General features: G+C 42.6%; 1 protein-coding gene across 2 annotated transcripts in view; it reads left to right on the plus strand.

Annotated features, from left to right (window-relative positions):
- The window catches only part of SLC7A4 (solute carrier family 7 member 4), a 47,598-nt gene that overhangs the window by 15,981 nt on the left and 9,113 nt on the right, over positions 1-22,504 (plus strand). For both annotated transcript variants that reach the window (XM_068238730.1, XM_068238731.1), the window contains 3 exons: positions 2,836-3,897; positions 14,899-15,593; positions 18,116-18,224. In XM_068238730.1, coding sequence (XP_068094831.1) covers positions 2,916-3,897; positions 14,899-15,593; positions 18,116-18,224 — 1,786 coding nt within the window. In that variant the 5' untranslated portion in view covers positions 2,836-2,915. The remainder of the gene's footprint in view (positions 1-2,835; positions 3,898-14,898; positions 15,594-18,115; positions 18,225-22,504) is intronic.

A 22,504-nucleotide genomic window follows, 5' to 3' on the forward strand; every position in this document is an offset into this window, starting at 1 on the left:
GTAAGTAGTTAAAATCAGACTGAACCGACAGGTTTTGGACTAGTCCATCTCCCCATGAGGGATATTCAGGGTTCCCTGAACAGCAGTTGCTACTGTAAGTCTAACTACCAAAATAGTGTGCACGCAAGTAGGAAGGCTGACTAAAATCTCAGTATCCCCTATGAGGAGATGAAGTAGTCTTAAACCTGTCAGTTATGTCAGATTTCAACTGCTTAGTGGTCCTTTAAACGTATTTTGCGTTAACTCATAATAGCCTGCTCTAGCTTTACTAAACAGGTTAATCCCTAGCTAATTAGGGATCTAAAAAAACGCTTTCCTTCTCTACTTAGCTGGGGAATTTAGTCCATTATCCCTAATTAACCCATACAAATTTACTTTTATTTAATATGTTATGGCCATTATACATTGTGCCAACTTTAGCATTGATGTAAATTAAGCAAGTAGCCGAATAAAATATATAACTTATATCCACAAAATACTAATTTGCCTGACATAAAATGTTTCTTCATTTTTGTTTTTAAAATGCTTACATCATAAAGTAATTCTCAGACAATATCTTTATAAAAAAAACTATTATGCCAAATGTGATCTTAACCACTTTACCCCAGCCCGTACGAATTTCTCCGTCCCTTTTTCCATCCTTTCACCCCCAGGGACGGAGAAATCCGTACTTTCCGCGCTCCCGCCGCTGCCCGCGCTCCCGCTCGCTCTAGCGCGCACTCCCGCTCGTAAACATGCCGCTCGCCCGGAATTCAATGAACGGGAAAATCCATTTTCGTTCGTTGATCTAAGCCCCGCAATGATCCGCTGCTTGGAGGTGGCATTAAACAAAAAGTTACTGTTGCCATCTTGTGGCCAAATAGTAAAACTACACCCTAAAGCATTTTTCACATACAAATACATTACTTATACATAAAAAATTAACTCATTACCTCCCACACTCCTTATTTTTTTATTTTATTTTTTTTGTAATTAAAAAAAAAAAATTAAAAAATTTACAATTAAAAAAAAATACATAAATAGTTACCTTAGGGACTGAACTTTTTAAATATTTATGTGAGGAGGGTACAACACTGTTACTTTATAAACTATGGGCTTGTAATTAGGGATGGACGCAAAACTGAAAAAAATGCACCTTTATTTCCAAATAAAATATTGGCGCCAAACATTGTGATAGGGACATAATTTAAACTGTTTTATAACCGGGAAAAATGGGCAAATACATTTCATGGGTTTTAATTACAGTAGCATGCATTATTTACAAACTATAATGGCAGAAAACTGAAAAATAATGCATTTTTTCCTATTTTCCCATTAAAACACATCTAGAATAAAATAATTCTTGGCATAATGTCCCACCTAAAGAAAGCCTTATTGGTGGCGGAAAAAACAAGATATAGCTCATTTAATTGTGATAAGTAATGATAAAGTTATAGACGAATGAATGGAAGGAGCGCTGAAAGGTGAAAATTGCTCTGGTGCTCAAGGAGTAAAACCCCTCAGTGGTGAAGTGGTTAATCTGTAATAACATTGTTAGTCATTATAGTTGGCTAAAAACTGAAAATTGCTCTGATCCGTAATAAGTACTCAACCACTACACACAAAGTGGCTTAAGATAAACACTTGATTGTGTATTTCACTATATCATATTGCAGTAACTTTAAGTTGGGACTGTTCCTGTTTACAAGTGCCTATTCCCCAATAGTTTGCCTTTCATTAACCCAAATAACCATTCCATGAAGAAGCTTTGTGTAGTCCTGTTTTTCTCAGTTTTGTTGCTGTAACTATTAAATGTTGATTACAAAGGCGCAAAATTGTAATGTAGGTTAGCAACCTGGGGCCACATGCAATTCACTTTTTCTCCTAGGAGATCATTTTTTTCATCTTTTGTTTAATATAACTTTCTAGTACTTTGCCATTGAAAAAGTACCAAAAAGTGGGTGAAAAAGTCAGATGAAAAATATTTTGGATATTTTCTCGCTAGCTGGTAGTTTAAAAGGCATTTTATTGACAAGGTGTAAAAATATAACCTTGGAGAAAATATTACCGTATTTTTCGGACTATAATATGCTCCTGACCATAAGATGCACCTAGGTTTAGAGGACAAAAAAAACGGGGGAAAAAACTGGTACATCCATGGTGAAGGGGCATCTTCTGCATTATGCCCCCTTTGTACCTCATGCCCCCTTGTATCTCCTGTGTCTCGCTGTGTCCTCCTCTGTCCCCCTTGTGCCCTCCTGAGTGCCTCATGTGTCCGCCTCTGTCCTCCTTGTGTCCTCTATGCCCCTTTGTGTCTCCCTTGTGTACTCCTGTGTCCGCCTCTGTCTTCCTTGTGTTCTCCTCTATGTCACTTTGTGTCCCCGTGTCCTCCGTTTGTCCCCCTGTGTCCTCTGCATGGGCACAGTACAGGGAGTCCCCGACATTGTGGCGGGTTGGAGGTTCGTCTTGGCAGGTGTTTACAAGTCAGGAACTTCCTGCCTTTGGACTATAAGACGCAGTGACTTTTCCTCCCACTTTTGGGGGAGAAAAAATGAGTCTTATAGTCCAAAAAATACAGTAATTGCATATGGGACCAGGAAACTACAATCACCCAATGAACATCAAACTTGGTGGAATGGGGGATATGCAGGAGACACCTAGGTAAAGAGAAATCCTTTGAAACTATCACAAATGACAATTTTCCAGGCAACAATGCCTACTGTGTGCAGGCAGTTTTAGATTAGGGGACTACATAATTTGGTATAAAAAAATGATTCAAGTTGCGAATGAGGTTCATGGACATTAGAAATTAATAACCATTCTTCTCCTCCTTTTTTTTTTTCTCCTACTTTTTAGAAAGTAATTGCCAACTGACATGAGGGGATCTCTAGGCTAACCAAGAATCCTTTGCACTTGGAAGAAAGCACATTGAAAAGATGGGGAATCGTCTACCCACCACGGCAGCCGTCGTTCGGTTCTGCCAGAAACTTAACAGGGTGAAAACCCTGGAAGATGACTTGATGGAGACATCATTAAAGAGATGCCTTTCGACTTTAGATCTCACCCTTTTAGGCGTGGGTGGGATGGTGGGCTCAGGTCTCTATGTACTGACTGGCACAGTAGCAAAGGAGATAGCTGGTCCGGCTGTGGTCATATCATTTCTCATTGCTGGCGTTGCCTCTTTGCTGGCAGCTCTCTGCTATGCTGAATTTGGTGCCCGGGTACCAAAAACTGGTTCTGCATACATGTTTACATATGTTTCTGTAGGTGAACTTTGGGCATTTTTGATTGGCTGGAACGTTGTCTTAGAATATATGATTGGTGGTGCAGCTGTGGCAAGAGCTTGGAGTGGGTATCTAGACTCCATATTTGACCACAAAATAAAAAACTATACGGAAACCCACATTGGAACCTGGAACGTGAAATTCTTGGCTCATTATCCAGACTTCCTGGCTGCAGGAATCTTATTGCTTGCTACAGCATTTATATCGTTTGGAGTAAGAGTGTCATCCTGGCTTAATCACATCTTTGCTGCTGTGAGTATGGGAATCATAATATTCATACTCATATTTGGCTTCATCCTTGCAGAACCAAAGAACTGGTCAGCTGAGCATGGAGGTTTTGCTCCATTTGGGTTTTCTGGCATCATGTCTGGCACTGCCACCTGCTTTTACGCTTTTGTTGGCTTTGACGTCATCGCAGCATCAAGTGAAGAAGCAAAGAACCCTCAAAAGGCTGTTCCCATTGCAACAGCTATTTCTCTAGGCCTTGCCACAGGGGCTTACATACTGGTGTCCATTGTCCTGACTCTGATGGTGCCTTGGAATACATTAGTTCCAGACTCTGCCCTCTCTGATGCATTTTACAGGAGAGGCTACTCTTGGGCAGGATTTATTGTGGCTGCTGGCTCCATTTGTGGTAAGTCACTTATAATTTTACTTGTTTTTTTAATGTTTGAACTAGGTTGGATCTTAACCACTTTCCCCCCGCCCGTACAAATTTCTCCGTCCCTTTTTCCATCCTTTAACCCCCAGGGACGGAGAAATCCGTACTTTGCGCACCCCCGCCGCTGCCCGCGCTCCCGCTCGTAAACACGCCGCCCGCCGCTAGTAAACACGCCGCCGCCCGCTCGCCCGAAGATCAATGAACGGGAAAATCCATTCCCGTTCGTTGATCTAAGCCCCGCAATGATCCGCTTCTCTCCGATGGGCAGCGCGATCATTGTTATCTTACCCAGCCTCCAAGTACTTCCTCCAAGCTTCCGGAAGGACGCTTGGAGGTCGCATTAAAACAAAAAGTTACTGTGGCCATCTTGTGGCCAAATAGTAAAACTACACCCTACACATTTTTCACATACAAATAAATTACTTTTACACAAAAAATTAACTCATTACCTCCCACACTCCCATTTTTTTTTTTTTGTAATTAAAAAAAAAAATAAAAAAATGTACAATAAAAAAAATACATAAATAGTTACCTTAGGGACTGAACTTTTTAAATATTTATGTCAGGAGGGTACAACACTGTTACTTTATAAACTATGGGCTTGTAATTAGGGATGGACGCAAAACTGAAAAAAATGCACCTTTATTTCCAAATAAAATATTGGCGCCAAACATTGTGATAGGGACAATTTTATAACAGTTTTATAACCGGGACAAAAGGGCAAATACATTTCATGGGTTTTAATTACAGTAGCATGCATTAATTAAAAACTATAATGGCCGAAAACTGAAAAATAATTTTTTCCCAGATTTTTCCTATTTTTCCCATTAAAACACATTTAGAATAAAATAATTCTTGGCATAATGTCCCACCTAAAGAAAGCCTAATTAGTGGTGGAAAAAACAAGATATAGATTGTTTAATTGTGAAAAGTAATGATAAAGTTATAGACGAATGAATGGAAGGAGCGCTGAAAGGTGAAAATTGCTCTGGTGGTCAGGGGGTAAACCCCCACAGTGGTGAAGTGGTTAAACTGTCTATTTCTGATTGATCAACTCCTCTCCACATTATTAATTAGCACACGTAGCAGCTGTCCTGTGCACAGTGTGCAGTAACGGTAATATCTGGAACCATAAACAGGGAGTGAAAAGGGTGTTCCTAGGGACGGAATAGCAGGGCTGTGGAGTCGGTACAAAAATCCACCGACTACAACTCCTCCGTTTTTAGGATTCCACCGACTCTGACTCCAATTTGCATATTACAATCTTGTTGATTGAAAGTATGTAACATGAAATTCGTCTCTTAACTGCCAACGCTTAGGAATTTTAAAAGGCAACTGGAGTGAGAAGGATATGGAGACTGACATATTTATTTTCTTTAGTCATAGACTAAAACTAGTCCTTGGTAAGAGTACTTGTAAAAGGTACAGACCCTAACAAAGAACATCTTTCAGGCCCTAGGCAATGTAACTGTGGGTACGTGTAAGAGTGATGTGCAGGTACTCTGCAGGGGAATAAGAGGATTCTTCCTCTATTGCACAATCTGAACCAGGTTTATGGGTGATAGACAACACCTTTATGCTCAATGTGCACAACAATCTCAGTGGATTCCCTGCAGCTCTGGGGAGAGTTCATATGTAGAGTATAGTACTACTGTGTAACAAAGTAAACCTGAGACAGATGAAATTAAAGCTTTATACATACCTGGGGCTTCCTCCAGCCCCCTTCAGGCTAATCAGTCCCTCGCTGTCCTCCTCCGCCACCTGGATCTTCTGCTATGAGTCCAGGTACTTGAGCCAGTCTGGCGTAGTGCGCATGCACACACTCCGCCTCCGGGAGTGTACTACACCTGCGCCGCACTATTGCGCAGGTGCATAACGCTCCTGGGTGTGGAAGCGGCAGGCGGCCGGACTGCGGTGACTGGCTGAATTACCAGGACTCGTAGCAGAAGATCCAGGTGGTGAAGATGGACAGCGAGGGACTGATTAGCCTGAAGGGGGCTGGAAGAAGCCCCAGGTATGTATAAAACTTTTCTTTTCATCCTTCTCAGGTACCATTTAATTCGTAGTCACCAAACCAAATTTTAACAAATCATATCAAATTATTTGATTTCATTAGCAAAGAGTACATTTGCATAAATCAGAATCCACGCAGAATTATTTCTATCTCATTGACCATCTCTATTAGTGACACGGCTACACATCAGTCTTTATACTTACAGCATAGATGTTATTAAGTATATATAAGAGATTAATGTGTACACATCATATACAGTCACAATCAGATGTGTATATCTGACTTTAAAAATACGGGGACTGCTTTATTGAAGCAGCACAAGTAACTAATTTTGATTGGTTTATTTCATTTTTGTGGACTAAGCACAGCTATTACTGTATGTATAAATTATTTATGATGACTATTATCTGAGAAATAGGAAGTGGTGAGGGGAAGCCACTTACTGATAGGTGGCAGCGCGTTGTCTGTGCAGGAAGAGGCCAGTCACAGCTATGGAAGCAGCAGGATCCACAGCACAGAGCAGGCCTTCCGCGACAACTCCTGCAGCTGGTTTCTGACCCCCTAAATCACTTCAACAGCTGTCGGTAGAGTGAGGCAGGCTGTGTCCCCGGGGCAAAGGAGGTAGAGATGAGAAGGAGATGAATAAATGAACAAGCCGGGCAGCGGGTGAGGCCAATCGGACCTTACTGGAGGAGGGGGTGGGAGCAGAGCAGGTACTAGCGGCGGCGAAAACCAAGATCGTCTTGCCCCTGATCACTATTTAAAACAGAAAATCGTTCAGCCCTAACCCCTGGTAGTGGCAGTAGCGGTGAGATGAATTTACATCCACAGAAATATGAAAAGAAGACAGGAAGTCCTTTAGCACACCATGGGTTAATCCTCTATAAAACGTGTGGGTGTTATGTTGCTGGTAGGAAGCTGGCTTTAGCCCAGTCAGTCGTTATGAACCATATTGATGCCACCCAGCACACTGCTTGTTCTGATTTTAAGCAATTTTATTTGCATTAAGTATCCATGCATTCAACATTTTGTGATCACTGAGGACCCCTTTCTCAAGGAAAACAATACAGTGCATTTAAAGAGGAACTCCAGTGAAAATAATTTAATATAAAAAGGTGCTTAATTTTTACAATAATTATGTATACATGATTTAGTCAGTGTTTGCTCATTGTAAAATCTTTCCTCTCCCAGATTCACATTCTGACATGTATTACATGGTGACATTGTTACTGTGGGCAGATTATGTAGCTGTTCTGGCTTTAACAGACAGCTATAAACAGCCATTTCCTGTGTGTGTCATTGTTACATTGTGGCAGTTTGCCCAGAGTACCGTACGGTACCAGAGCCTCTTGTGGGAGGGGTTTCAGCACAAAATCAGTCATACAGCGCCCCCTGATGGTCTGTTTGTGAAAATCATTATATTTTTCATGTAAAAGTGGGTATCAGCTACTGATTGGGATAAAGTTCAATTCTTGGTCGGAGTTTCTCTTTAAATAAAATTCCTGGAAAAAAGAACAGGCATTGTGCTGGATAGCATCTATATTTGTTAATATTCAGCAGCAACTCGCCAGTCACTTACTGAAAAGGGCACTATGGCGAAAAACTGTCGCATTTAAAATTCATACATGCACATGCATATAAAGTGTATGTTTGTCCTAGAGTAAATGCGCTATCATTTTTTCTTTTTTTTACACCTTATGTAGCTGTCACATATAGGGCTTGATTCACTAAAGGGTGCTAACCTAATTAGCACGCCTAAAAGCTTTGGACGTGCAAACTAGGGTGCTAAGTAGTTTGCACGTCTCAAGCTGGTACTGATCGCACGCAAAGTTTAGCGGTGCGCGCGAAACATCGCACCATTCGCGGCTAAGTACACTCAGCTTGCGAACGGTGCGCCGTTTCGCGCACACCGGTGCAACGTTTCATTGTATTGGCTCTTTCCAGGGAGTGCTGTCTGAAACTATTAAAATACATTTTAAGAATCCCCCATGACAAATTGGACTAATAGAAAACCTGTCAGCAAGGTTCAGAGCTGCAAGATTATAATAGCTATTGTAAGAGACAGCTACACAGAAAATTAAAACTGTGTGTTTTACTCAAGGACAAATCTATGTACGTGCACATAAGTAGTGTCAGTTTTACAGAGCAGGATTATCCGCCAGGCAACCTAGGCAGGTGCTTGAGGCCTAGTGGGTGTCAAGGGGCCAATCTGCCACCTTCTTTCACCTCTCTCCACTCAGCTTACCAAAAGGACCACAAGAGGGGCCCAAATCTACTACATTGCCTAGGACAACATTACATATTAATCCATCTCTGGTTTTAAGCCATAGTGCCCCTTGAAGGTGACTTATTGCAAGCAGAAAAAATAGTCAAGCACAGGGAACTGAGCAACTTCAGTAAGTGCCAGATGCCAAGACAACAGAGTCAAGACCTCTTTATAACTGCAGGTCTTGTGGGTCATGCCAAGAATACATTGCTTAGTACTTGTTGAAGGTGGTCGAAAGGTGAACCAGGGACAGATTTGGGATTTTCAAGGCTTATTGATGTGTATGGGGGCTGCAGCCTAGTCCATCTGGTCTGATCTTACAGAACTACTGAATCATGAATTACTGAAAACATGTGCTGACTGTGCAAGTAAGGTGTTAAAACACACAATGCATTGCAGCTTGCTGCGTAACCACAGACCAGTCAGTGCTCATGATGAACTTTGTCCACTGTCAACATTTCCTACAGTGGGCATGCTAACATCAGAACTGGACCAGGGAGCAATGGAAGAAGGTGGCCTGGTCTGATGAGTTTCATTTTGTTTTAGATCATGTGGATTGCTGGATATGTTTGTTGTTGTTAAACAAGTCAGATCCATGGAGGCCTCATCTTACAACTCACTCAATATGCTGCTTACATCTTTATGCCAGTTACCTCCAGACACCCTAGTTCTTGTAGATTTTCTTGTTTGATAGGTCAGAACTAGCCCAAGGGAAACCTGCACAATATTAGGCAGAGAATTTGAATGTTTTGACTGATCAGTGTGTATGTTTAATGGGCTTTTAAGCATACTGGCCAAATCTTATTTCCTGTATTTCATCAAAGAATGCTGCAAGTTAAACTTTTCTGCTACCGGTTTGGGAATTTTGAGTACAGCCCCTGCAGCTATTTTTGTAATTACATAATGTAAAGGTGAACATGCTGGGGTATCCACTTTTGCAGTGTGCATTTCACAATGATTTATTAAGACATCTCAAGGTATTTCCAGGGAGAAAGTCATGGAACCTACTCTGAGGCTAGAAACCCACTAGGAGAGCTTTTCTAAGCGCTTTGTGATTTGAAAAGCTCTAGCTAATGTAATGCTATGGGTGTGATCTGGGGTTGCCACCTTTTGACTGAGAAAATACCGGCTTTGGGGTGTGGCCTGGGGCGTGGCCTAAAAGTGGGAGGGGTTAGTTACGACCCTTTTTCAAAAATAGCACAAGAAAAATTACAAAAATAAATACAAATGTTAATACCAGTAGTTTAAAGAACACCGGGAAGGTTAAAAATTGCCCCTGGTTGGTGCTTACCTCGGGAAGGTGAAGCCGCTGAATCCTAAATGAGGCTTCCTCCATCCTCCTCAGCCAGCCTGAAACAGTGTTGAGACCCCGTTGCCGCTGCACGCAGTAGCAGCTTTCCACTTGGGCTCTAGCGAAAATAGCAGAGCTCGATCAGGTCTGCTCTACTGCGCAGGCATAAGGGAACCGGCAAAGCAGATTGGACCCAATCAGGCTTGGCTAATTCTGCCAGAACCTGAGCGGGAAGCAACTAGTACACATTCCAACAAGGAGATCTTGGGGGGGTCACAGTGCTGGATCCCCTCTAGTGCGGAGGATGGGGGAAGCCTCTTTAACATCCAGAGGCTTTTCCCTCCCAAGGTAAGTTCTCCCTTGGGGCACTTTTTTCCTACAGGTACACTTTACAGGTGACCATTAATTATACAATTCCACGACCGATAGATCATTTCCAATCACTGCGGTAATCGATCGGATGCAATTGGTCCTGCCCCATTAATGACCAAATAACTTGTAGCCAAGTCGATCAGATTATCGGAATCGACCTATTTTCGTATGGATCCCATCGAATTGGCTAGCAGGAATTTGGCCATTAATGGGTATGACTGATCATTTCTGCCTCATTACCACAGAAATGATCAGCCACAGAATTGTATCATTAATGGGCTATAGCTATACATCAGCAGATTATGAGCAGATTCGACAGAGACAAATTTATCTTTACTCGAATCTGATTAGAGATAAATTTGTCTCTAGTTGTAGCTGCCCATATGCTGCAGGCCGATTCCCTGTCCGATTTCAGCATGAAATCTTCAGGGAATCAGCTGAGCCTGCCGTGTCCGCTCCGCCCCTGCCCCCCAATGTATAAATTTGACCCCCCCCCCCCTTGTGTGCATTTATACATTACCTGTCCTGTAGCAGCCTCCGCCTATGCACTGCCAGCGTGTATGTGGCTGTTAGAACCCGGAGAGATGGACGGACACGGCACGGAAGGCTGCTAGAGGACAGGTAATGTATAAATGCACACTACATTACGCCGGCAGCGGTAGGGGTTTCGTCGTTCATTCTGAAATCGGCCGCCGTACACCTGACCAAACAATTTCAGCCTGATATCTTGCAGCATGTGTGATCAATGATGCAACCTATTTTACCCCCTAAATTGGTCGCTTTGTCTGTCGTGCATGCACTTTGTGGCACCGATTTTCATCCAATTCGATTATAATAATCGAATTGGATGGTCAATTGGCCACCAAGTTGCCTGAAGTATGGCCCCCTTAAGAGTCTGGAAGGGAGGATAGGTGCTGATAGAGGGTTGGGGGAACGGGGTAAGGAGAGAGAGAGAGGGGGGGGGGGTGAAGAAAGAGAGAGAGGGGTGAGAAAGAGAGAGAGGGGTGGTGAAGAGAGGGGGGAGAAAGAGAGAGGGGTGAAGAAGAGAGAGAGGAGAGAGGGGGGTGAAGAGAGAGAGAGGAGAGAGGGGGGTGGAGAGAGAGAAGAGAGAGGGGTGAAGAGAGAGAGGGGGGGGGGGGTGAAGAGAGAGACATACTGTGTGTGTGAAACTGTCACTCTGACTCTGGTACCTTCTTCCTAACACAGCACTTCAGCTGTGAACAGTGGACTGCTGAAGCTCTCTCCACTCTTATCATTACTGGCTGCTGCCTGGGGGGCTGGGCTGGCTCATCGTACTGCACACACCACAGACATGATAGCGGTAGCAGGCCTGTCCTTTCCTGCACATTCCAGCTCACACAGAAGCACAGTAATCATGTGCTCTGACTGCTCCGTACCTATATCTGTTTCTTTCCCTCCACACAGACTGTGAGAGCCTGTGCTGTGGCTGAGCTGGGCAGCCGCTGCTGCAACATGCCTGGAAGACAATTCAGGACTCACTCACGCTGCTCAGGGAAGGCTCACAGACTCTCGCTCAGTCTGCTCGGCTCCTCCTCCTTCCTGAGCATCCTCACTGGTTATTGGCTGGCAGTGACTGGCCAGCCAATCCAAGAAGAGAGGAGAGAGATCAGTCTCCAAGTTACTCAGCTAGGAGCCTGGGGCTAATTTTCCGGCCGATAACAGTGTCGGTGAAACTTTTACTCCGGCGCCGGCTTTTTAGGGGAATTTCCGGTAGGGCCGCCCAGATACCGGCTGGGTGGCAACCCTAGTGTGATCCCACTTGAGTGATGTGATTTTATAAAAATCCCCCATAGCATTGCATTACCAAGAGCTTTTTCAAATCACTCACGCTTACAAAGCGCTCCCAGTGGGTTTCTGGCCTTTTTGTGCTAAACTTGCAGCTCTCACTTGAGCTAGGCAGTTTTGGATTGGGATAATACCATTTACTCGCTAACTTTAAGGGCCCATTTACACTTGTGGAGACTTGCCAGTACTTGTTTCAACACAAGTACACATGCGATTCCCTCTAGCCGTGCCATGCATGGCTATGTGCAATCACATGCGTGATGCCAAATAATGCTGCCCACTGTCCGTTTTTTTGCATGCAGGAAATAACACAAGTGGAAATGGGCCCTAAAGGATTCTAAAAGTAAGTGTCCAAACAATAGGTCTTTCTCTCTTTCTGATATACTGAATACAATTTTAGAATGCACAGCTTGTACATCAGCAGGAGGCACATAGATTTTTTTTTTTGCTAATATAAATGTTAAAATGCTTTAATTACAACTATATAACAAATGGGTACTTGCATGGATGTTTGTCAGTCTTGTACTGGTGCTGGCCTCAAAGAGGTGCTCTCTCACCAGCAGAGGGAAGAAATGGAGGCATCAGGTCCTCTATTCTCACAGGGAAAGCTCCTCCTTCACAACCTAATGTGGATGATGATGGGCTAGGCCGGTAAAGTTTGCACAGCAATGGATTGGTCTGTCCAATAAAATAGCAATTTCTTTGTGTATTGCTATTTATTGCAAATGTACGATCATCGGAAAAAGGACGGCTGAACCCGGGCTTTAAAAAAAAATAAATGTTTTGCCGTGGATGCTGCATGCACCCGAAGTAACACAGCCCCTAATTGACTACCTCAGCAACTCTAACCTGAGTAATTTTATGTCTCCATTAGTTTCCAATCCTAGAACACTCCCTGCTAGTCGTGACATCATTACTTACACTTGTAGGACATAAAATGCCATATCTTTTCCTGAAAGAGAAAAAATGCAGCATAGGTATGCAGATATCCAAGCTAAATATTTCAGACTGATTACACTGTTTGAATACATTAAAATGCATGCTTGCAGTTGTACTGCTGTGGAGAGGTTTTAAAGTGAATATGTCATTACAAAATGATGGAGCTGCCATTTCTGACCTACTTTTGAAAATGCTGATTGAGTGATTGCAATGAAGATGGAGTCTGTGACTATAGAACACTTTCCAAATCCCTAATCTGGAGCAAGTATTGCTGGCAAGACACCTGCCCTATATATTTGTTGGAAGTGATTTAGAAAATGTTATAGCCAGCAGAACCCCATTACAGCTAAGAGACTTGCATTTCAGGAAGTCGGCGATGGCAGCCTCCATATTTCTTTTGTGATAGATTTACCTTATGAAAAATTAGAGTAACATGGAAGTGATCTTAAAGTGGAAGTCAAACAAAACCTTTTTTCCCCTACTTCCTTTTTATTCAAACATCTCAAAGAGAGACGTAAAACAGTTGTAATCAGGTACATACTGCAAGTCAATGGAAACCACATGAAATGTAACATCATAGAGGTTAAAAAATAAAATCATTCAATGGGAGGTCATAGTGTCTGGGAGACCCCATAGCTCTGGTCAGAGGAGCAGCCTTGGGAGGGGAGTAATGGAGGTGGTCCAGCTCTTTCATGAAGCACCTAGGGGAAGGTCAAGGCATGAAATAATCACAAAGGTTCAATGTAGTGAGGATCAAATATACCACTGGCCTCATTAAGGAATTTGTCTGGTTTATTAGAAAATGTAGGGGTGATATACTGTACATTTCTTAGAGCTTGCAGACTAAGGATTCCATGGAGGGGGGGGGGGGGGGCTATAAAGGTATTAGATGGTATAGGTAGGCCTGGGTTGTATCTATGGAAGAGGGCTGTCCAGTGATCTGCAAGTATGTGGGTCCCCAGAGATAAGCGTAAAGCATGTCTGTCAAAAGGTTTTTACTGCAGGGCACCCCACCAGCAGTGCAACTGATCAGAACTCTGTCCACACCCCTGTAAACAAATATCCATGGGTATAATATTCCCCATTGGTAAAGCTTAGCAGGTGTGTAGTACCAGTCATAGACTATCTATCTTGTATGAGCGCTCTATTAAGATGTTGTTAGTGGAGGAATGGAACATTCGGCTAAATATAGATTACCAACCCTCAGCGTCGGCTACAAAATGGAGCCTGTCCTGCCATTAACTGATAGCAGGGGTACGGTCCTCTAAGGTCTGATACCACACAAGAGAAGACCTGCCTGAAATGAAACCTTTTCTGAATTTCTCAGGAATTCACACTCAATCTCAGAAGGCTCAGCCCAGAGGCCTGACCCAGAGGCACCCTCTAAACAGCATATAGCTAACAAACTCCAAACTAGGCAAAGAGTATTGTACAGACAGCTCTGGCCAGGACATCACATGGCCTTCTGCTATGTTATCTCGTACGTATGACACTAATCCCCCCAGCAATCCAGTTTCTCCAGGCTTCCAGAGTTATCCCCAGGAAGTGGGAGTGGGGAGAATCAATATTAGTAAAAAGAGAGGTCAGCAAGGAGTTTGTTTTATGAAGGCCTATAAGTCAGGCTTTCTTCCAGAAGGCAACAGCAAAATGTATAATCAGGTTGTGAGAGGATTATAGGTCCAGATGAGGCAAGGGATAGGGAAAGGGCTGAGAAATTAAGCTTCTAGATCCAAACAAAATGTAAAAAAAAAAAATTTGGATAGAATGCGTTGTTGTTCCCCTCACTTCCTGGTTTAGTTGTCATTATTACCGGTACAGAAAATTTGGTGAACTCCAAAATGTTAATGTTATCATTCGCAGCAGCTGTGTGGCTATATGCTAGTTAGTTGTTAAAAGACCAATCAAATCATGGCATGATTTGAGATAAGATCACTAAGTCAATCATTTTTAATGACACGACCAACCGCACAACCAAGCGATTGCACGAATTGTATTTTCCATGCACTAACCAACTAAATAACCAACTCCTTTGCATACTGCAGATTGCTGTGCGTTGTCACGCCACTCCAAGTTTTTTATTAACAGTGCAAATGGCAGCAAATAATGCCCAACCAGTTCAGTGTTTAGTATTTTCATATTAATAAATGCTGTCCTGTTACTTGAAGTTACTGTGTAACATGCACATTATGTGTGCTACATGGCTTTATTATCCTCTGAATTCTAGATTGCGAGATAACGTCAAATGTAGTTTTGCATTTGTTTAACTGTTTTTAATTTCTTTTAAAGCAATGAATACGGTGCTATTAAGTAATCTCTTCTCCCTACCAAGAATCGTGTATGCTATGGCTGAAGATGGACTTTTCTTTCAGTTCTTCTCAAAAGTAAACCCAACCACTAAAGTACCAGTCATTGGAATTGTGGTGTTTGGCTTCCTGATGGCCGTCCTTGCTCTCATCTTTGACTTGGAAGCCCTAGTGCAGTTTTTGTCTATCGGTACACTGCTGGCCTACACATTTGTAGCAGCCAGCATTATTGTATTGAGATTTCAGCAAGAGAAAACTGATCCTACAAATGCTAGTGATCAGGAGCAAAGTCCTCAGCATCGGGAATCTGGAGCTGGGCCAGAGAGGATTGCTGGAGAGGAGATGAAGGAATATGAGTCTTTCTCTGATAAGCTTCAGTTGGTTGAAAGCCAGAAAAAAGCCAAAGAACGTAGAGAAACTGGACACTTGAAAGCTGCCTTTGAACCATACCTTAGGTTCCTGAGTGACTTTTATCCTGGAGAGGTGGTCACCATTGCAGTTGTGACAATGATGGTCTCCGCCATCTGCATGTGCTCTATCTTGGTTTTCGGAAGTGATCAGCTGCATCTCCCCACTTGGAGTTTTTACCTGCTCTTTGTTTTTTTCCTGATTGGGTTTTTAATCAGTCTTTTTTTAATTTGGGTTCATGAGCAACAGAAGAGAGCTATCACATTTCAGGTAATTATAGTGGAGAACCTATGAATCTCTCTAGATGGTTAACGATGACAATGTAAAAACATACATACCTTTCATTTCTAGTAGAAGCAACCTATCTTGTGGGTCACATGACTCAGTACATCTGCATCCAAAATAAAACTTGTATGATTAATGGTATAGTCTTGTTTTTACCTAGTTATCATGAAAAATGCTATCTATTGTTTTAAATGATTAGCTACCATTAAAGAGTACCTTAGTCCTCAATTGAATTGGAAAGGGACATTGTGTGTGTGTGTGTGTGTGTGTGTAGGTGCGCATAGGCTTGCCACACCTCCGGTGGCCCAGCGTCTCCTTCCGATCATTGTAAACAGTCCTGTTTTAAAGCCCTGGTTGGCCCAGGCGCAGGAAGTCCACAAGAGTACACGCACACTCCAGTGGGAAAACTTAGCTGGTGCGTGCAGTCACCAGGTGCCATAATGGACATACTGCGCACGCACCATTAATGGGCCATCAATGGATGATCGGAAGGCGACGCCGGGCCACCGGAGGTGCGGTAAGCCTATGCACACCCCCACCCCAACACACACACACACGGCATCCATTTCCGATTCTACTTAGGACTTAAGGTATCCTTTTAGCAAGTAAGGATGTCCATCTTTTACTTGCAATGCTCAACTATTGGAGTTTCATTGGCCTTGACACTTAAAAGCAAACGTGAACTGAAAATAAACGTATGAGATGTCTATTAAAAATGATCAACAAGGCGCTAAAATAAGTAAATGGGGTCCTGTTCTTTAGTGAAATCCAATTTATTGCAGCAATCTTATCTTTACATAACATTTCAAAAATTAAAAATTTATACATATGTATTAGTATCAACACTTTGGGTGGTTAAGTGATCTGGAAGTTTCGGCTCTTTCACACTCCATACATCTCATTGCAAGGCCCCCTAAAAACCTATTGCTAAAGAGGGTTGAAAATAGAAAAAAACAAATATGTAAACTTATGAGAGAAATAATTGTATGCATAGTATAATAATCAATAGAGCAACAGAGAACTGAGTCTCTTATTTTTATCTTCAATTTCAAGGGTGACTTTTTAAGACTATATTCTAAACAGCAAACATGAGTCTGATGTCAAAATTGCTTCATTTAGCTGCAAAGCAAAAGTAGTAATGACCCTTTGAACTTTTCGGCACTAAAATGTTATCAGCAGTGGTTTCGCTCTCTGTCAAACAGAAATGTTTTGCCTTCTGTGGGCTGAATTAAAATAGCTGTTCAACTGCCATATTTGCATAGATGACTGCACTAGGTTTTCTTTTAACATTTGTGGTGCAAGAAAATAGAACGGGACTTTAGAAAATGTCTTAGGACTGGTACTATACAGTATGTACCTATGTTTATTTCATCACATCAGTTGATGTACCCTTTAAACTTATGAACCTATTACTGGTATTTGTCCCCTGCTCTGTTTCCAAGCTACAGATAGATTTAATACCTGTAATTACTTATCAATGAGAGTTATGATGCAGTCCGACTGAACACTTAGGCTCGGTTCACATTAGCATTTGCCAACGGAACCAGCCGTACGGTTGCCGAACGGACAAAAAAATGCAGCGGGACCCAATTTTCCAGACCGTTTTGCTCAGCGGAATGGAAACGAGAGGTTTTGCAGAACACTAGGATCCTACGGAAAACGTCCAGCACACTGGCTGTAAAAACTGTCAGTTTTCCAGGATCCAGATGGCCGGATCGTTCGGCCAGCTCCGCAAAAAAAAAATAAAAAAATAAAAAAATGTTAACCTGGCCTTACAGTGCGAAAAAAAAAAAAAAGGCATTGGCTGCTGCTATGTAGAAACGTGACTGCATACACCTGTTTAGATCATTGTATCACATGTCACTTGAAGTACCCTTTAATACTCATTCTGAATGTAATATCCTGTCTTTGGCTTCATCAAATAGTTTGACATATAGGCCCATATGCAATTCACTTTTTCTCCTGAGTTTTCTGCTAGGTGAAATTTTCACACCTTGGCCTCAATTCACTAAGCTTATCTCCTGTCTTTAATAACGTTTCTAGAGTTATCACCATGGTGATGAGGCTTGTCGTATTCAGGAAACATTTTACCTCAGGCAAACCTAAAGTTAACTCTTCTGTCTTTAAGTTAACTCTTCAATCCTTAAAATAACTCTAGAGTTAATGACAGGCTGTTTATTAACTGCACGTGAAAATAACTACAGAGGAGGTAACTTAAGGAATGAAGAGATAAGATAACTCTTTCACTGTGTGGAGGTAAGTTTTTCACTTGCCTTATTATCTCCAGCATGATCTTAGTGAATTGAGGCCCTTGTCATAAAATGCCTTCTAAACCACCAGCAAGCAAGAAAATACTCAAAATAATTTTGATAGTACTTTTTCACCAACTTTTCAATTTTCAACTCCAAGGAGATAACTCAGGAGAAAAAGTTAATTGCATATGGGTCATAGTGTTTAATATTGTAAATCAATGTTCTTAATAATTGTTTGTAAATGTCAAACCATAGGTCCCATTTGTGCCACTAATCCCAGCTGTGAGCATCCTGCTAAATATATATCTAATGCTAAAGTTGAACTATATGACGTGGATTCGGTTCACAGTATGGATTGCTGTTGGTAAGTTGTTGTGTTTTTGTTTTGTTTTTATTCATTTTTTTGTTTTTGCTACACCTTACATTTAACTGTGTTAAGCTAGGAGAACATTATGCATCTAAACTATTTAAAAAACAATTGTATACCTAGTTTTATGAAGATACAAGGAACCCAAGGTCAGAGACCTATGGAAGCTGACATATTTATTTCCTTTTAAACCGTACCAGTTGACTGGTTGTCTTACTGATCCCTCTGCTCAGTAGGGTCTAAATGTCACACCTGAAACAAGCATGCAGCTGATCTTGCCAGATTTGTCATAGACATCTGATCTGCATGCTTGTTCAGGGTCTATGGCTTTAATGTATTCGAGGCAGAGGATCAGCAGGACAGCCAGGCAATGTCATTATTTAAAAGGAAATAAACATGCCAGCCTCCTCGGGTTCCCTTTAAGCATGAAGTGTCACAATAACATACTTCTTTTCTTTCAGCAACTCATAAACAACAACATGGCTTATTGTAATGTCATTTCAGAACTTCTAATCAGCAGTGAGCAATTTTTTGTTGGCCACAAAAGGGTGTTATCATGCTTTCTGTATGGCATTAAAATGGGTGAAAAACATGTATGAGGACTAACTATGCTTTAAAGTGGATCCGAGATAAACTTTTACTCATTGCTTAACCACTTGCCGACCGCACGCTTATACCGTGCTTCGGCAAAGTGGCAGCTGCAGGACCAGCGACGCAGTATTGCGTCGCCAGCTGCAGGCTGATTAATCAGGAAGCAGCCGCTCGTGCGAGCGGCTGCTTCCTGTCAATTCACGGCGGGGGGCTCCGTGAATAGCCTGCGGGCCGCCGATGGCGGCTCGCAGGCTAAATGTAAACACAAGCGGAAATAATCCGCTTTGTTTACATTGTACGGCGCTGCTGCGCAGCAGCGCCGTAAGGCAGATCGGCGATCCCCGGCCAATCAGCGGCCGGGGATCGCCGCCATGTGACAGACAGCCTGTCACTGGCTGCACAGGACGGATAGCGTCCTGTGCAGCCCGGATCTCCAGGGGGGGCCAGGTAGGAGAGGGAGGGGGAGGATTTCGCCGTGGAGGGGGGCTTTGAGGTGCCCCCCCGCAACACCCGGCAGGCAGGAGCGATCAGACCCCCCCAGCACATCATCCCCCTAGTGGGGAAAAAAGGGGGGCGATCTGGTCGCTCTGCCTGCACGCTGATCTGTGCTGGGGGCTGCAGAGCCCACCCAGCACAGATCAGCTGAAACAGCGCTGGTCCTTAAGGGGGGGTAAAGGGTGGGTCCTCAAGTGGTTAATTGTGTTCCTTTCATATAGTTTATAGGGCATTCCTCAAGCCAAATACTTTTTTGTTTTAATACTCTAATTCTCTATAAGACAAAAAAAAAAAAAGAGAAACATTTATATTGCGCTTTTCTCCAGGCAGACTCAAAGCGCCAGAGCTGCAGCCACTAGGATGCGCTCTGTAGGCAGTAGCTGTGTTAGGGAGACTTGCCTAAGGTCTCCTACTGAATAGGTGCTGGCTTACTGAACAGGCAGAGCCAAGATTCTTGACATCCTACAAATCCCTAAGCAAGCTCATTTTTCTCTTGGATATATCATAATGGTACATGCTAGGCTGGCTTCAGCATGTAGTGTTGGTGGTTTTATAGCGGTGAGGAGAGCTGCCTACCAAGCACTAGACCTGGGTTCGACTCCCGGCCAATGTATGTAAGCTGGCTTTTGAAATCCTACAATTCCCTGGAAGACGAGACCCTCCTCCTCCGGAGGAGGGAGGGAGAAAAAGGACTAAGGGAAAAGCCAATAGGTTCTATGGGCTACCATTTACCATAAACAGGTTCCATTTGTGATTACTTTAATTTTTCCGCCGGAATCCGGAATTCCGAGGAATTTCACAAAAATCAGGCGGAATTTTCACTGCAACGGAATTAAGCGCTGGCGGAATCCGCAAATTCCAGCGGAACGGAATTTGCTCTTTCCAATCATCCCTACCTGTGTCAGAGGCATTAACCATTACACTATCCAGCCACATATATAAACTACACAACCCTCGCCCACAGCTTTTCAGAGTGCCTTGGCATTTTCAGAAAGTAGCAAGGGCTTATGGGAGCTCAGTCTGGGCAGGAGGAGGTTACTAGCCAGAGATTTCAGAGGCAAAGGGGAGGAGGGAGAAGGAGAGGGGACTGAATTTACACAGAAGCAAGCTGATAGCATCTCCAGCCCTTAGCCTGTGACAATGTGACAAACAGAACATGGCTGCCCTCATTGTATCACAGGAATAAATAATCATAAACTTTTGAAACTTTTGCAGCTAGATTTGCTGTGTAAACTATCTAACCTTTAGATAAGATATATAGACAAGTTACTTGTTATAGTTAGTTTTTTTTTTTATCTCGGATCCGCGTTAAATTGAATCTGCACTTTTGTCATTGGACACAGTTGTCATTGGCTTTAGCCAGGGTTCTTCACTGCCATAAATGCAAAGTCCTGGTGTGTTTACAGTACTAGTGGGCTGTTGTAAAACTCAACAATAGATCAAGGGATTGGAGTTCAAGGTCATGGTACAATTAAATACTCAAGATGTGGTTTATGTAACTGCAGAAACTGTTCTAACTGCACATCACTCAAACACCTTGGGGAAAAAAAGGTATCAAGTTCAAACGCTTACACACTAGGAAAATCAGGTGGCTATGTATTCAACTGCGGTGTCACCAACTGTCACACCAAAGCCATTTATTGCATTAAATGAGGGAACAGTGCATTCCCACAGCACATTACCGCTTAATGCATTAGCAGCAGTGTCATAAATTGCTTCCTATGCTGCATCCAATGTTCCCTGACACTAGGAAAACATGGAGAAATGCATCCTGTATGCGTTTAGAGAGTTTAGGCTAATTACCCTCATCTGTGACTAATCATGTGTAATTTGATCTCTCAGCTGTGTCAGCTGGCTGCCTAAGCAGAGCAGTTAATTTGAATGCACAGAATGGTAATCCTATGTCTGCTTCCATGAAAGCAGGCAGTAGACACACTGCATATTTATTGCAGGATTTGTATCAGCTGTAACAAAGACATTTTTCTTTAAAGGTTAATATGCTATTGCTTATCTTTGGAGCATAGAGGAAGTTCGAAGTTCAGACCTGTAAAATCTACAAATCTATGTAGTTGAAAGGTAAACTGAGTGACTATATTTTGAGTGGATACTTTAGACAGTCCCCCAAATTACAAAGATTACACTTATTACAATAGGCTTGCACAATTAAGAATGTATATTTGATTGATAATTTCATTTTCACAAACTGATCCATATTGCAATAACCTCTCATCTATGTATGCTTTGGGTATCAGACGAACCCTGGCTGAAGACACTCAGCCCTCACAAGGAATTCATTCCATCTGCTTCTGTATTAAATAGAGAGAGGGTCTGGGTCACTATCCTGTTTGTGTATATAAATTATGAGGCATTTCAGTTTCTGCATAACACCTTGCCAAGTGGAAGAAATTGGAGCTGTCTTGAAGGCTTGCTATTTTAATCTGCTTCAGTTAGCTAATAAAAGGTGTCATTTCATTCTGTGCCGCCCAGCTTTTATCAGTGGCTAACAAGGTATGACACTGTTCAACAAAGACGGGATACTCCTGTGTGTTTGGGAGCCAAGTCCAAGAGCTGCAGCAGGGAGATCTCACCAGTCCCCACTGCAGCTTACAAATACAAAGTCAGCCAGGAGCCTCCGTGGGGCAGACCCCACCCGCAACACCTGTCACTATTATGTCTTCCAGTGCAGAAAAAAAGAGCAACTGGCATTCTGTGTCCTTATTCTGTGCCAGGATATTCACACTATTAGTTTCTGTAGAATCTTTAGAAGGCAGGTAAATGGTGCAAACTTTCCAGCCAGCAAGGTTGAACAATGGAATGAATACGTTACTGCCAAGGGCAAGTTTTCAGATTCCCATTTTAGAAGAATGGATGTGCTGGCAAAGCCTGAAAAGCGGGCGTGCATGTGATGCACGGAGAACATTGCTGTTTGTAAAACAGGTGTGAGGAGAAGGCTGCATATTGTTTGTGGAAAGATGGGAACATAGTGGTGGCAGGGCTGTGAAAATGCTTGGTTATGATGGGCTGCAGAAGTGGCCATATACTGGTCGATGTGGCCAACAGATAGATAATAATTCCAGTATTAGAGAGATCCCTGTTAGATAATTATGTGATTAGAGGAAGATCTATTTAATCGGATCCCTCCTCACACCATACTCAGCTTTTTTAATAGATTTTAGCATGATATTGAACAT

This window comes from Hyperolius riggenbachi, chromosome 1 (genome assembly GCF_040937935.1).
Source record: "Hyperolius riggenbachi isolate aHypRig1 chromosome 1, aHypRig1.pri, whole genome shotgun sequence".
Taxonomy (NCBI): Eukaryota; Metazoa; Chordata; class Amphibia; order Anura; family Hyperoliidae; genus Hyperolius; species Hyperolius riggenbachi.